At 36.1% G+C, this 16104-nt stretch overlaps 1 protein-coding gene across 1 annotated transcript in view; it reads left to right on the plus strand.

Moving 5' to 3' along the window:
• alk (ALK receptor tyrosine kinase) overlaps positions 1-16104 on the plus strand; it is a 371909-nt gene that overhangs the window by 223550 nt on the left and 132255 nt on the right. The window contains exon 4 of the mRNA XM_052580768.1: positions 525-726. Within this exon, the coding sequence (XP_052436728.1) occupies positions 525-726 (202 nt within the window). The remainder of the gene's footprint in view (positions 1-524; positions 727-16104) is intronic.

Below are 16104 nucleotides of genomic sequence, written 5' to 3' on the forward strand. Positions count from 1 at the left end.
ACCCTGAACCTACCCCTAAACCCTAACCCTAAAACCTAACCCTACTCCATGTAGTTACCTTGTATTACCAGAACTTTCTTTGATACATACACTGTAAGTGCACTGTAAGTACATGCAAGTACACATACTGTAAAATAAAGTGCAACCTTGACATTTTTCAGATATTGAGGTGACACATGGTTAATGTTAAGGATGGGTTTCATGGTATGGTTAGGTTTAGGTGTAATATTAGGGGTAGTAATTACAGAACTTAATTACACTGCAATTACATGCAGGTAGTTTAAAATATAAGTAAGTTTTGTATTAGTGGTTTGTATCAAATGATAACTTTAGTTAAAGACACTCATTGTAAAGTGGTTCGAATTTTTGAAAAGATATTTGATAAAAAAGACATAGCAGAGAACTCCATAAAACCATAACCATAAAATCTGAGGAATAAAATGTTGGTCTCTGGCTGGTGGAACAAGTGGAGAGTCTTTTGCTCTTTGTTATAAATGTATCTTTCTCTTTGTTTGTTTTTCCAGGGAGGTTTCTCACAGTGAATGGCTCAGCTCTGACGGGGCCATGGGTTCTGAGCCCTTGGCTACGTGTTACCCATCGGTCCTGTGGTCTGGATATCACCGTGTTTTTGCACCCCAGGCAGAGTGGACGATACACTGTCTGGCTCATCGAGAGGGACAAGCCACCACTTGCTCTCCTCACCACCGAGCACCCTCATGTCATCGGGTGAGTTTGCCAAAGGCAACATTCTCATTTTCAAAGAAAATGTTACTCAAATCTTTGTGACACTCAATCTGATATACAAAACACTATGCCACGGAGACCTTTTGCTTTGAGTGCAGTTTTTGCACAGGTTAAAGATTGACTATTGAATCTTGGCAGTAATTTGTTATTGCAGTGCTTGCAAGGCAACATTACGCCTCTCTTCTTCTTCTTCTTCTTTTTTTTTTTTTATACAAATAAATCAGCTTGAATCCCTTAATGTTCATGCAATGTTTTTGTTGAGAGTATTATTACATTTTAGATGATATAAGCATTAAGCATTTATTGCAAAGGATACATAATAATAATAATAATAATAATAATAATAATAATAATAATAATACAAATTATTATTATTATTATTATTATTATTATTATTATTATTAATGATAATAATGTATTTATGTGTGTGTGTGTGTGTGTGTGTGTGTGTGTGTGTGTGTGTGTGTGTGTGTGTGTGTGTGTTTTTTTTGCATTTATCTGCATAGCCTTTATTGTATAAGTGCCTTTTTCATTGGAAAGAAAAAATGTCCACATTTCATTTTGCCAAAACAATCTGACTTCATCACTGTAGAAAAAAAAAAAAAAAATACAATAACCCGAAAATGTTACTCTAAAGGACCATTTTACTTCATTTAAACCATACAGAAATGTTGTTGGTATAAATTATTTTATGCATGTGCTTTAAGTACATTTATTTATTTATGTTTTTATTATTATTATTATTATTATTATTATTATTATTATTATTATTATTATTATTATTATTATTATTATTATTATTATTATTATTATATAAACCAAGTTAATTTAGATGTTTCCAATTTAGTTCCTAATTTATTTATTTATTTTAGTAAATGTATCTGAGTCAAACTTAATATTTAAAAAGAAAATGTAGGTAGGCTGACACTTTACATATACTCCAGAAACTCATCGGTCTGCAAGTGTATTTTTAGAAATTTATTTATTTATCTTTTGCAATAATAACATATTTATCACAAATCATGCACAGTAAGTGTGATAAGTAAATAGGGTCACTGTTGATTTCATTTCACAATTTTTTTTTTCAGGTACTGCTATTTCCTTCTGGGAAAACCAATCTTGCATTTCATACATTTATTCCTTTAGTATTCACTTTCATCTACAGTGACAAAGTGTATTGATTTTATTCAGTATGTATGTTCCCTGATATCTATCTACATATCTATCTACATATCTATCTATCTATCTATCTATCTATCTATCTATCTATCTATCTATCTATCTATCTATATATATATATATATATATATATATATATATATATATATATATATATATATATATATATATATATATATTTGTAATTTTGAGCTTCTGAATTTAGATTTGTATTTAGATCTTTGATTTTGTATATATTAAACTAGGTGATTGGTATTATCAAAATCATTTTTCATCCTCTATAGTATAAAACAGACAGAAGTTAACATTTAGATTGATTAGCAACACCTCCAGTTCTTCCACCGAGGTTAAAAGCCTTTAGATTTGTCTCTGTGTCCTTGAGATACTGTTCTAGCCCCTAGTAACTTCCTGTTTGTTGGATTTGCCTCTGCATAGGAACTCTGTGTCTTACAAGACTGGGCGGCGCGGCATATGAATGTGTTCAGCCATGCGTGGCATGTTCCAATAGGGAAAAGTGTTCCTACTCATTATGGCGTTCCTCTTGAGGTCATTATTTTTGATCAGCCAACCAACCCACATATCTGTATGCAGTTCTGCCCTCGCTTGAGGTCAGCTCTTGTCCAGTGTATTCAACGAATTCCTAGAGCCAGGCGCTTTGCAAAAATTATATGGCACTATTCATGAAATCATTTCACACAACAATGACAAAATAATGCAGAACACTGTTTTGCATTGTGTCTGTGCTATTTTTCTCATCATTAGGCTTACTATACACATGCAAACTAAAAGTTCACGCTGATAAAAAAAAAAAAAAAAATTGTATTTTACTCTCCATCCAGATGCTATTTATTGCAATTCAGAGTCTGTTCAGTGGCTTTTTACTAAATCATTGAAAAATGATTTAGCACAATAAAATGCTTTGCTTCTTCTCAACACCATACCAGAACAAAGACATTGGGCCTGTCTTTTGATCGGCTAAGTCCCTTCATTTATGTCTTGAACTATATAAAGACCACAGTTGTATTTGCATTTGCAAAAACTAGGTTATGGAGTTCTTGTTAGGCAGGAATGTCACTGAGTGACTTCTGAGTGTAGCAACTTATATTTGGAATTTCTTTGTGGAATGCTTATTGGTGAGTCACGAAAACAGAGAAAGGAAAAGTGTGTCAGACAGCAAAATTAAATATATATGGAAATTAAAACATTCAAATACCCCGAAGCACTTTTTGCATGAGGGATTACGTGCTCTAGAAAAGGCAGCGCACCTCAGTGGCTAACACAGCCTGCTGCTCACTGCTACGTAACAAAATGAATGTTGTGTCACAAGATTAGCTTCCTGTTCATTAGCCTTTCCTGCAGCTATCAGACAAACACCCCAGTAGTTTTAGAAGGAGTTACTGAAACATAGAAAGAGGATCTGTCAAAGATCACAACTGTGGAAAAAAATATATATACATTTTCACATTGAAAATCTAAATCCTTCAGTGGTTTCTAAGCCTAACTGCTATCCTTGACACATTGTTTTTTTTTTTTTTTTTTTTTTTTTTTTTGCTGCCAAAAAGCTAAATAGGAACAAACACCACCACAGCACTTTCATAAACACTTATTTTTCTGTATGCTGCATAATTTTACTGATCCACAAAGTCATTGTGTCCAACAACAAAAGGTTGAATTTGATCGGATTTTTATTTATTTTATTTTTTTAACTGGCATTAACCATTATTCCGTAACTGCTAAAAAAGTCTTGTTATGCAAATAATCTACACTAGACGCTTGCATTATGCATAAGCATTTGAAATTGCGTTACATAAGACATTTTAATATTTTAAAATTAGTATTACATCACATCACTCGTTCCTGAAAAAAAACCTGACATGATATCTATTACATTTCCCTGTGGCAAGGAAGTGTTTATTTCTCCTCTACTAAGATCATTTAAAGCCCTGATGTGAAGTCTTTCCTTTTACTGGAATACCACAAGGGTGTTCACATAGTTAAGTGGTTTGAATGCTGTCTAGGTGTTCAAGAGCACAACATCTAATCATGGATTGCAATCTGTTTTGCTAATTGGTCTCATTTGTATTGTTGTGCATATCTGTTGGGCTTTGGATCATGGTACTTACTGAGGATTAACACATGTTCCAATCAATTAGCGAGGGCTGATATACTGGTCAGCCAATAAAACACTGTAAGAGGGTTTGATAAGAGGTTCTTATAAAGCACAAGTTACAACTAGACCAGACTTCAACTACTTAAGATTATTTAATTCATGCAAAACTAAGATGTCCAATTATATATTTTAAGCAAAATCTATGAAAATCTACACATTTAATTTTTTTCTCCTTGATGGAAATTAGATTAGTTTGTCAGCAAATATAGATGTTTTGCTCAAATGCCCTTCTTTTTTTTCCTCATTAGGTATTGACCCTTGTAATCACATGTTAAAACTACTCAAAACTACTCAAATATCCCATGGTACCGAATTGTGCAATCAAAAGTCAGAGGTCTAGTATGAACATAGAAATTGCTATTCAATTTTTCCCAACCACGAGTTGTTACAGTTGAGTTGTTACACATGACACTTCATCTACTTAGGTCAGTGCTTTCCTAATATGTTTCTGGAGACAAATCAAAAGCACACATTCAAGGTTGTGTTTCCCAAAAAGCATAGTTAGCCAACTTGCAAGTTCAATTTTTACCAACATACAGAAGTTCAACCAACGATTTGGTGTTTTCCAAAGCCATAGTTTTGATGAACATTCACAAACAGCATTACAAAGTAGTAACAGCCCTTGAACTGTGACTGAAAACATAGTTTCCAATTAGTACAATATATGGGCTTGAATTGATCAAGCTCATTAGCAAAAATAAGCTAACATGTAGTGCAATCTATATCCTTCAATTTCCATTCTTTACAAATGTCATGCTATGTCTCTTAAGCCGCGTTTCCACCGCAGGAACTTTACCCAGGAACTAGGGACTTTGGCCCGGTACTTGGTGTGTTTCCACCGCAGGAACCAGGAACTAAATAAAGTTCCGGCTAAAAAAATGCCCCTCAGAAAGTCCCTGCTGGCGAGGTGGTACTTTTTCAAAGTTCAGGAACTTTCGGGAGCGGGACTTTGGCGCTAAACATGCTGATTGGTTGAGTACACGCAGCATTGGTTGAGTTCAACCACCATTTATTCAGATCAACATTTTCTAAATATTACTGTTATTGAGTCATGAAATGTAATTTTAAAAGTATTTCAGGTGAGAATGTTGTTGTTTAAAACTCAGATCTTTTGTTTATTTATAAAGACAGCGCCTATTTAAAAATGTGTTTCGCCGATCTCTGAGACGGTGAGCTCCACGCAATCAGCGGGAGGTCAGTGATCATCTATCCGCTGAGAAGCAGCCTCACCTTGGATAGACCTTCTGATATGTGCCGCTGGCTCTGATGTCTCTTTAGTGGTTAAACATAACATATAATTCAGCTGCGGGGTAAATCTAACAGGTATTCTTTGGTCTGTATTCAATTTACCTATATGTTAAAATGAAAATAAAAAGGCAAGTCTATAATATTTCGTTTTTTATTGTAATGGCTCTATATAAAGTTACACATATCCCTGAAGTAAGTACATTTCTGCAGCTGTTATTATGTTTAAATGAAAACGAAAGGAGGCAGTAGTATTTTATATCCTATTTTGTGTTATTGTAAATATACTGAGGGGGAAATTGCTGTAGCCAAAGCCATCTGATTTCACGCAGCATTGGTTGAGTTCAAACACCATTTATTTGGATAATTTTCAAATATTACTGTTACTGTGTCATGAAATGTAATTTTAAAAGTATTTCAGGCGAGAATGTGGTTGTTTAAAACTCAAATCTGTGGTTTATTTATAAAGACAGCGCCTATTTAAAAATGTGTTTCGTCGATCTCTGAGAGACTCGATCAGCGGGAGCTCAGTCCTCATGTATCCGCCGAGAAGCAGCCTCACCTGGGATAGACCTTCTGATGTGTGCCGCTGGCTCTGATGTGTCTTCAGTGGTTAAACATAAAATATAATTCAGCTGCGGGGTCAATCTAACAGGTTTTCTTTGGTCTGTATTCAATTTATCCATATGTTAAAATGAAAATAAAAAAGGCAAATTTATATAATATTTTGTTTCATTGTAATGGCTTCATATACACATATCCCTGAACTGAGTACATTTCTGCAGCTGTTATTATGCTTAAATGAATATTAATTAAATTAAATTAAATTAAATGAATTCATTTTATTGTAAATACACAGTAAGGAAAATTGCAGTAGCCAAGACGAGCTGACTGAAGTTATCAAGAACGCTGCTCTTTATAGATTTACCTGACTTGCGTCGTTGTGGACATCACACTCCCCAGTCGAATGCACAAAGTCTGAACTAACTACCAATGATGCACGTCCAAAATCAGCGTACTTTTTTTTTTTTTTTTTTTTTAAATCAGCGGTACTTTGTATTGAGAAACGCGCGCGGACCTACGTCACCAGTCATTTGCCTAATCTTCCCAGTACTTTACACCGCGGTGGAAACGCAGAAAGCAACAGGTCTGGGGGGAAAAGTTCCTGGTAAAAATGTTCCGGGTAATTTCGGTGGAAACGCGGCATTAGTTTGCTAAGAGAATTCAAGCACTGTTTCAGTTCGGTCCGAATATTGAATATAGGACTGCAGCCTAGTTTAGTTGGTGTAGTCTGTGTCAGAAATAAGCCACCAATTCAACAAATTGTAAAATAATTACAAATTGTCATGAAAGTGTTAACAATTTATGCTACATCATTAATTTGGATAAATGTTCTAAAATTTCCACTCTAACCACTGAATTTCAAAAATTAAAGCAAAAAGTTTTGCAAACATGGTTTCTCTTACTCTTCTTCTTGTATATGCAAACAATTGTACAACATAGAAACTCACAAATACTTGCCATAATCATAATCTTTAATAATAATACCCAACTGCTGTGCAACATCTGGAAGTTAGGCTGCACAGGTTTTTATCTGTCCACCAGGAAACAAAGTTGTGTTTACAAGGTACTAGACTGCTACAATGAGCTCTTCTGAGCTGGATCACATTTTGTTACTTCTGGATAATACAATTTTCCTTAGGGCTTTTACTTTGAAAGCCATCTAATTTCTTTCTCCAATCTTAAAAGTTTGTTGAGTTGAGTTTGGAGGGAGATTTTGCTGGTAGTAGGGAGGTTAGCCAAGCAGTCAAATCCCACCAACAACACCAGTGCCACTGGGACCTGAACCCTTCACTGCTGACACAATGCATTATCTCCCAAGTCACTTCTCATTACTTGAGTAGCAGTCATTGCAAAGGAGGCCAGAGACCCTAATGGTGACTCACAGCCAATAGCCTCCACCTTTCATACAACCTCCACACAGAGGGGGTCAATCTCCCAGGCTTGCAGACCCCCTTCGCTGTCACCCGCTCCTGTATTTGTGGTCATCTCCAAGGACTAGAGGCGTCAGGCGGTTTCCATTAACTGGAGTGTACAAGAGGCATATACTTTAGTGGCAAACATGAAAATCGATAAATGCTTGTCATCCACTAAGGAAACTTGCTGTCATTTCAATGAAACATTTACAGCTGCTCCGCTTCATTTCATAAACACAAATCATACAGTCCTGTATTTAGCTGTTCGTAAAAAGCTGTTAGTAAAAAAATAAATCATCATAATAATAATAATTAATAATAATAAAAAACAATTAATAAAAAACACTATGTGATTGAACTAATAGGTGATACAAATAGTGTACACAATCCTGAAAATAAATCACTTTGAATTATGGTGAAAAACAGCATTCATTTATTTTAGTTATTTCAGTTATAAACAATTTTCTAGCATTATTGTAGTGTAACATGTGTTACCATAATAGTGTTTGTAAGACAAATGCTGTGCAATGTCTATAATTTTTTTTTGTGTGTGTGTGTCATTTGTACATGGAAAGTCCAGTTTTGATCATCTTATTTTCACTATGTGGCTGTATCATCACTCTCAGAAGAAGAAGAAGCTCGAGTTGTGAAGTGTTCCAGACAGTTTAGTCTGATTCGGTGAACTCATTCATCAAGTTCACAAAAAAAAAAAAAAAAAAAAAAAAAACTTGTTGATAAGAACAATTTACTCATGAACCAGAAAAGTACACCTTTATACCGTACTTAACCCTAAAGTACCTAAAGTACAGTATTGCCCAAGCCTGATTTACACAATGGTTATGTCCGAAATCACATACTTACTGAATAGGTCATGATAGTTAAAAATAAATAAATAAATAAATAAATAAATAAATAAATAAATAAATAAATACTACATTTATCATGTTGCCATTGTCATTGGACCTCCTAGCATCAGTTTTGTCACTTCACTGCAATTCACAACTCCTCTCCCATGACCTCACAGGATCTCAGCAAAACTTATTTTCTATACAAAAGTAGTTTATGTACAGTTGCAATCAAAATCATTCAACCCTTCAGACTACAGTACAAAGATAAGCTTTTCTGAAGATCCAGGACTTTATACAAAAATTGCATCTATAACACTGTACTGGCATATTACAAATGATAATGTCAATATAATAATTCTGAGTTATAAGATTTTATTTTATTTTTTTAAATAACACAGCTGTCATAATTTTTCAACCCCTATTCAACATTGCTGTTTTTTAGTCATTCATTTGTATGGTGGAAAACAAAATTGTCTTAAAACTTTCGAAACTCAGAATTAGCTTGAACTGTTACACATGCAGTACATACAATTAGCCCATGCACGTGCTGAAGTTGAGTAGAACATATGATAAGTCAGCAGAGCTCGCACAAAAGTGACTGAATCATTTTGATTGCAACTGTAGATACTTTTTTGCCTAGTGTTTTATGAACTGTGAATTCGGACGTACTACTGTTTTTGCCTACTACTAAATAGTAGGGAAGTGTGCTTAATTGGATGCAGCCAATATCTGAAGCTATACAATCAAGGACACATGCAGATTAATTACATATCTGGTAAAGAGCTAACAGCTTCGCCTGGTTCTGTCATATTTCATGGGATTTTGTTTGTTCCTGGCCTTGTGACTCTGTTCCTCAGCTCTCCATTTAGCATCTGTCGGAGCTGACCCTTCACTGCTGATGCAGAGCCACCCATGCATAGCGCCGATGGGCTGGAAATGACCCTGACTTTCACAGTCTGGGAAGAAAGCCAGGAGCTTCACATTCATCAGCACAGCTTAGGAACTAAACAGGAGGCAAATACTACCTAAGAGAGGTCTGCCAATTCCATGCACAGCAAAATCCATTCATGCATAGAATTGTATGTGCGGGGTCGACCAGCATGGCTGGTGTTTGTAGTAGGGTTTATTTTGCAACGATTAAATGGGATGAAGCTTTCTAGAAGTTCTTCATCTGTAATGCAAGCACAGCCATCAAAGACGATGTCAAGATGTCATGCGCCACTGCTACATATCTCCCCCACCTTTCAAAGAGCTCCACTGACAACCGTAATGGAGGTATTTAGTCTTACAAGTGGTGACATACTCCCGCAAGCTCTGAGACAGCAGACAGGAGAAAAATATAGTCATTGTCACTGCCAAGTAAAACAAAGGGAAACTTTAGCACATACAGTAATGGATGTTTTGTTAGGACCAACTGCCTGAATACGATTCATAAGAAAAGCTTTCCCCTAACTCTCTTTCAACCCATGTCTCTCTTTATTTTTTTCTTCCACACACTCTCCCCTTTTTGAGACGATGCTGTTTGAAGTGTAAATACCCAACTCGCCTGGCATTCGGCTTGGCAGCCCTCCCCCAACTGCTCCCCTTTGGCATGCGGTCTGGGCTCCAAGAAGCGATCATCTGCATCCTGCCGTTTCATATGCAAATCCGCCTCACCTCAGCATCCTCACTGCCATGGCTATCGCAGCACCTTCGCTGATGGCCACTAAAAGGTGCATAAACAGAGGGACATGTAAGATGTTGGATTTGGAGAATGGGCACTTCACAGAAGCATGTGACGTCAGGTGCATGTCAAAACATTTCAGGTGCTCGGGAGAGAGAGATGTATTGTGCCGTTGCAGGTGTTTGTAGTTTTTATTTGCTGTGCTTGTCCCAATTCTGTCCTTGCAGCACGCTCCCTGTCTTAGTCACTTGGCAGCGACTCTTTCCTCTGAGACTGAAAGAAATGTAAAAAGGGGGAAAAAACAGTAGAGCAAGAACATGGGTTCATTTCAAAAGTTGTTTGCTTATTTACAATAGCCAATCATTGACAAAAAGGTGTGATTTTGTATACACATTGAAAGGAGATTTGGAACAAAACTTTTTGATGGAGAATTGCTTATGGGAATTGCTTTGAGTGCTGTTAGGCCTCATGGCTATTCAAAGCTATTTGACTCTAGCAAGTACAGCAGGCAATGAGAGAATAAGGCAGTAAAAACTTCAAACTTGCCATAATTATGTTCCTTTCTTCTCCTAGTTCTCATTTTTCTTCTCAGACAGAATTATAGTGTTCATACAATATTACTGCCTCATGTCTCTTTAAACTGTTAAAGGCTTAATATTCCTTTATGCATTAAAGCACACAGAGATGATATCTTGTTATTATAATCAATAATTGGAAATTTTGGAATTTTTGGGGAATTTTGATATTTTTCATGCAAGATTAATATACAGTGGAAATTCCTTTACTGTGTGTGTTTTATTTTTTTCTTAGCATATTACATTTGTATATATGCATATTAAATGATTTCTGAAGTTGTAATGACACTACAGACTGGAGTAATGGCTGCTAAAAATTCATCTTTGCCATCAATAACATTTAATCAAATATAAACTTGACTTAAAAATGTCAATATGCACAATGCTACTGTTGTACTTTATATGTGATCAAACAAATATTATATATATATATATATATATATATATTTTTTTTTTTTTTTTTTTTTTTTTTTTTTTTTTTGAAAACGAGTCAAACAAAATGATGATAAAAATTGTACTATGCAACTGAAACCTATGTAACATGGACCAATTATCTGTGTCCTTCTGTAAAGCACTGCAGGAGCCACTGGATATCACCCTGTGAGTTTGACTCTCACAGCCATTTTGATAGCACACTGCAGACCAGTTTCAACAGTATGCAGACCAATTTGGACACACAACTGTCAGGACCATGAAACTTTCATCATAGAATTCTGTGGATTGATTTGTATAGTGCTATGGAATGTAAACACATCTTAAATGGCGATACATGTGTTGATAATTAAATTATTTAAATCTAAAGTTGCTTTAGTAAAATGAAGCATGGGGTGGCTGCTAAAGAACATCTCAGTACAGACATTAATATACTTGTAATGAAGCTCACTGTAGTTCCTACTCTATTTTTCACACCACAGCATCTAATTTATAAAATGAATTAAGTTAAAATGTAAATATTCCAACTGTCTCCACACATACACTACTAGCTGTTTAATACCACATAATAATATTTCCTTTCTTTTCATAGTTCCTTTTTTTTCTCAGCTGTTATTATTTGCAATAGCAGTTACTCACTTTATGTCCTTTTAAACTGTAACAAGCTTGAGATTGTTTTATGCACTGAAACATATCCAGTATCCTGATATTTACAATTACATTTAGTCATTTTGCAGATGCTTTCATCCAAAGTGACTTACAATTGAGGGATACATAAGGCGATTCTTCTTAAAGAGCAAAACAGACACAGAAAGTACTTATAATACCACAATTTAGGCATCCAGATAAGTACAAGTTATAAAGAGAAGGAATAAATAAAGATACATTTTTTGTTTTCTTTTTTTTTATGATGATGAAGTCAAAAGAGTTGATTTTTCATCTGTCTCTTGAAAGTTGTCATGGATTCAGAATTCCGGATAGGGTTGGGAAGATCATTCCACCAGCCAGGAATGATGAACGAGAATGTCCTGGAAAGGTATTTTGACCTCTTTTACCTCTTTATGATGGTACTACAAGGCTTCATTTACTAGCAGATCTCAGACTTCTGGAGAGATGTGGATTTGTAGTAATGAGTGGAAGTAGGTGGGTGCTGAACCTGTGGCTGTTCTATATGCAAGCGTCAATGTCTTAGCCAGTGCAAGGAGATAAAGAGTGGTGTAACATGGGCTCTTTTAGGCTTGTTGAAGTCCAGTTGTGCTGCTGCATTCTGAATCATTTGTACAGGTATGATTGTGTTTGATGGAAGTCCAGCCAGAAGAGCATTGCAGAAGTTCAGCCTAGAAATTACAAGGGGCTGGATTAGAAGTTGTGCAGCATGTTCTGTTAGAAAGGGCCTGATCTTTCTGATGTTCTGCAATGCAAATCAGCAAGATCAAGCAGGTCTTTGAAGGTCAGCTGATAATCAAAGGTTACACCAAGATTTCTTACCGAAGTTGACATGAAAGATAGAGCTGTGTGTCATCAGCATAGCAATGGTGGGATACACCATGTGCCTGTATGACGGGACCTAGTGATATTGTGTATATGGAGAAGAGGAGGGGTCCAAGAAATGATCCCTGAGGAATCCCAGTGACCAATTGATGTGCTCTGGATACCTCCCCTCTTCAAGCCACCCTGAAAGACCTACCAGTGAGTGATTCAAACCAGTGTAGTGGAATCCCTGTGATGCCCAGTAATGTGAGGGCAGACAGGAGGATCTGATGATTGACAGTGTCAAAAGCACAGACTCAGCTGAATGGCCACTTACGAAACCTGACTGGTTAGCGTCCAGTTTGATGCTCTGTGAAAGAAACAATGATTGCTGGTTTAGCCAAGGGCAATTATTAGAAGTAACGGTAAGTCAATTTAAAATACAAACTCCAACGAAACAAAATTTTCCTTCCTAGCAGCAAGTAATAATTCAAACAACAGATCTATATCAAGTATTAAGCAAAACATTCTCATGCTGCTGTCTGTCTCTTCTGTCGACTAATTGCATATCCCCAGATGTATCATATCCTATATATACATCTGTTTAGTGAATATAGCATAAAAATATATTTGTGACAATGAACAACACACACAAATACAATTGCAATTGCAGGGGCAAAAAAGCAAGGTTTGCAGGCATTCTCTCAAATTGTCTGGGGAAATGTATCTAGATAGTGATTCTCCAATATAAACCTTTCACTGTGTATTTTGAATACAACTTTTATTAGATTTTCTCAGTGACTCATTATTGCGGGGTTCACAAATATCTAAATAAGTAAATAAATAAATAAATAGTTGATTGTTGTAACCTGGAGATGTTCCCCTTCAGGAACTCAAGCTGAGTCAAAAACGTTATGGGAACGAATATGCCCATGCCATCAGACTTACAAATCCTTGCCTAGAGTGGAAGAGCACAACTAAGGCAAGAGAAAGGGAGCCAGGAATGGCACAGAATGCAGGTAAAAACCTTTCAAAGTAGGCGGGTAGGTCATCCTGCACAATCCTAAAGGACAACTTCTGGATGAATAAGCCTTGACCCCCATGGGAGAGGGGAGCTAAGTGGACTCAAAGCTATGATAGCATTGTGATCCACCATTTAGCAAACATAAACTACTCTGGCCAGAGGCCTCAGCCTCAGCACACTGTGGATGAAACATGTAACTAGTGTGTCTCCCAAAAGACCGACCACCAAGAGGGGTGTGGTAGGCAGCTAGGGCTGCCACAGACACCTTCAAAGTGGAGTGGGATAACCCTGAAGAGAACCATACATGCAAGAACTCCAGCTAGAGAGGACTCGCTCTCTATATACACAGTGAGGGAGGAGAAATGGGGAAGTATGGAATGATTTTCCATTTTCAAATGGAAATGGACTATTTTCAAATGGAATTGCAAATTGTATTTTCATTTGCGTTTTCAAAATATGGATGCATAAATGGTGACATAATCCAAATGCAATTGCAAATCTTGCATTACCGTTTGCATTTTCGCTTTAGCAAACACACAGTGAGCACCATATATCAGATGAAAAAGCAAAGTCCATTTGCAAATGCATTTCTGTGCAATGTCTTATGCAATGTCTTAATTTTACAGATTACTTCCAATTTTCAAAACATTCCGCAAAATCGCCTATAAATATTTGTTCATTACAGTCGACTGTGAGTGATGTCTCTTTCCAATGCCAACACGCCCAATAAAATGGCCCCACCCCTGTCACTTGATTGACAGGTTTCCGTGTAAACGTCGGAAATTCAAATGCAAAAGGAATTGCGATTCCATTGAGTTTTGGCAGTTTACATGCGCAGTGCAGAGAGAGTGAAAAAGCAAATGTGGTAATTAATATTGCTATTTAAATATGACAGGCTCATAGCTCGTAAGACATGAGACATGCATTTGCAAATGGACTTTGCTTTTTCATTTGAAATTTGGCACTCACTGTGTGTTTTCGAATGCGAAAATGCCAAAGGTAATGCAAGATTTGCAATTGTATTTGGATTATGTCATATAATATATATATATATATATATATATATATATATATATATATATATATATATATATATATATATATATATATATATATATATATATATATATATATATATATATTAACTTTTCAAAACCAGAATATATATATATAATTAAATTCCTCATAATTAAACACAGCCAAACAACGAGTCATGTAAACATTATTATTGTGATTATGAAACAATATAATGAATCGTAAATTACCATAATGCACTCGTTTAATGGATAAGACTTTTTTTCCCTTGAGAAGAAACATGAGTGGGAGCAGAGCTAAACATCCAATGTATTTTATTTCATTTTATTTATTTATTTATTTATTTATTATTATTATTTTTTATTAAACATTTATAGAATGAATACAGCCAGCCCCCTCAAGAGCTGGCTGCATGCTCTGCTCCAAAACAGAGTACTCATACTGTAAATTGCGTGCATCCCCACCCCTTATTTAGCAAGTGCAGGGTTTTTTGGAGCAATCCAAAAGCAGTCTGCTCATATGCAAACAATATCAATCTCACTCAGAGAAGCAAGAGACCGCAGCGTGGGCTTCTGGACCCCAAGAGAGAGCACTAAATCTAAGGATTGTAGGCGGAGGAAGGGCGAACCAGTCTCCAAACTGTCCCCTAGATCCAAGTGCGATCCCTACAATCTCAATCGACGTGGTGCCTCACCAGCAGCAGGACTAGAGTCGCAATGATCACAAACACAGAAGCACAATCAGCCCCATCAAAGGCTAACTGTGCGAGCTCCACTCCTCAGCAAACAACACACACTGTGTGTATCCCCACACGTAAAGTAACACGGACAGGGAGTAGCACACAGTCTTACATGTTTTCTTTCACCCTTAAGCTTTGACTTTTGAGAAGCATAGACAACAATAAATTGTTTGCACAACTGGGGAAGACAACAATAAATAAGACTGACATACAAAGAGTGCTTGCTAAATGACTGAAAGCTGCCAGTGTATCCACTGCACATTCTTTTAGGCTTCCTGGTCACTATGTCATTCCGCCTGATGACGTCTTGCCCATCCATTGGACTGATTACATATGTGATTAAGAGTGTGGTCATGCTAAAGACGTTCCGATAGCATTTAGATACAGCTCGAGTTTCTGAAGGGGAACTCAGACAAGAGTAACCCTTAAAACAGATTTCTCTAGATCTCAGCAGCTTCAATTATTACAAACCAGTCTGGCTTTATTTATTTCATATAAAACTTCTTATAAAGAATTAACAGAGGTTTAGTTTTTGATGTTTTATTGAAATTGATAAAGTTTGATGTCACCGTTGTGCAGATAAGTGCTTTAGTTGAGTATTTGACCCTTGACTTTTAGTATTTGTTTTTCTCTGTCTGCTGTAACTACAGTGGGGATCGAAAGTTTGGGCACCCCTTGCAGAATCTGTGAAAATAAGAGTCATTTCAAAAAAATAAGAGAGATCATACTAAATGCATGTAATTTTTTATTTAGTACTGTCCTGAGTACGATATTGTACATAAAAGATCCACAAGACAAACAAATTGCTGAAATTATTAAAATTACCCCACTCAAAAGTTTGGGAACCCTTGGTTCTTAATACTGTGTTCTGTTACCTGATGATCCTCGACTATCTTTCTGTTTTGTGATGGTTGTGCATGAGTCCCTTGTTTGTTCTGAACAGTTAAACTGAGCAGCGTTCTTCAGAAAAATCTTTAAGGTCCTGCAGATTCTTCAGTTTTCCA

Source organism: Carassius gibelio, chromosome B17 (genome assembly GCF_023724105.1).
Source record: "Carassius gibelio isolate Cgi1373 ecotype wild population from Czech Republic chromosome B17, carGib1.2-hapl.c, whole genome shotgun sequence".
Taxonomy (NCBI): Eukaryota; Metazoa; Chordata; class Actinopteri; order Cypriniformes; family Cyprinidae; genus Carassius; species Carassius gibelio.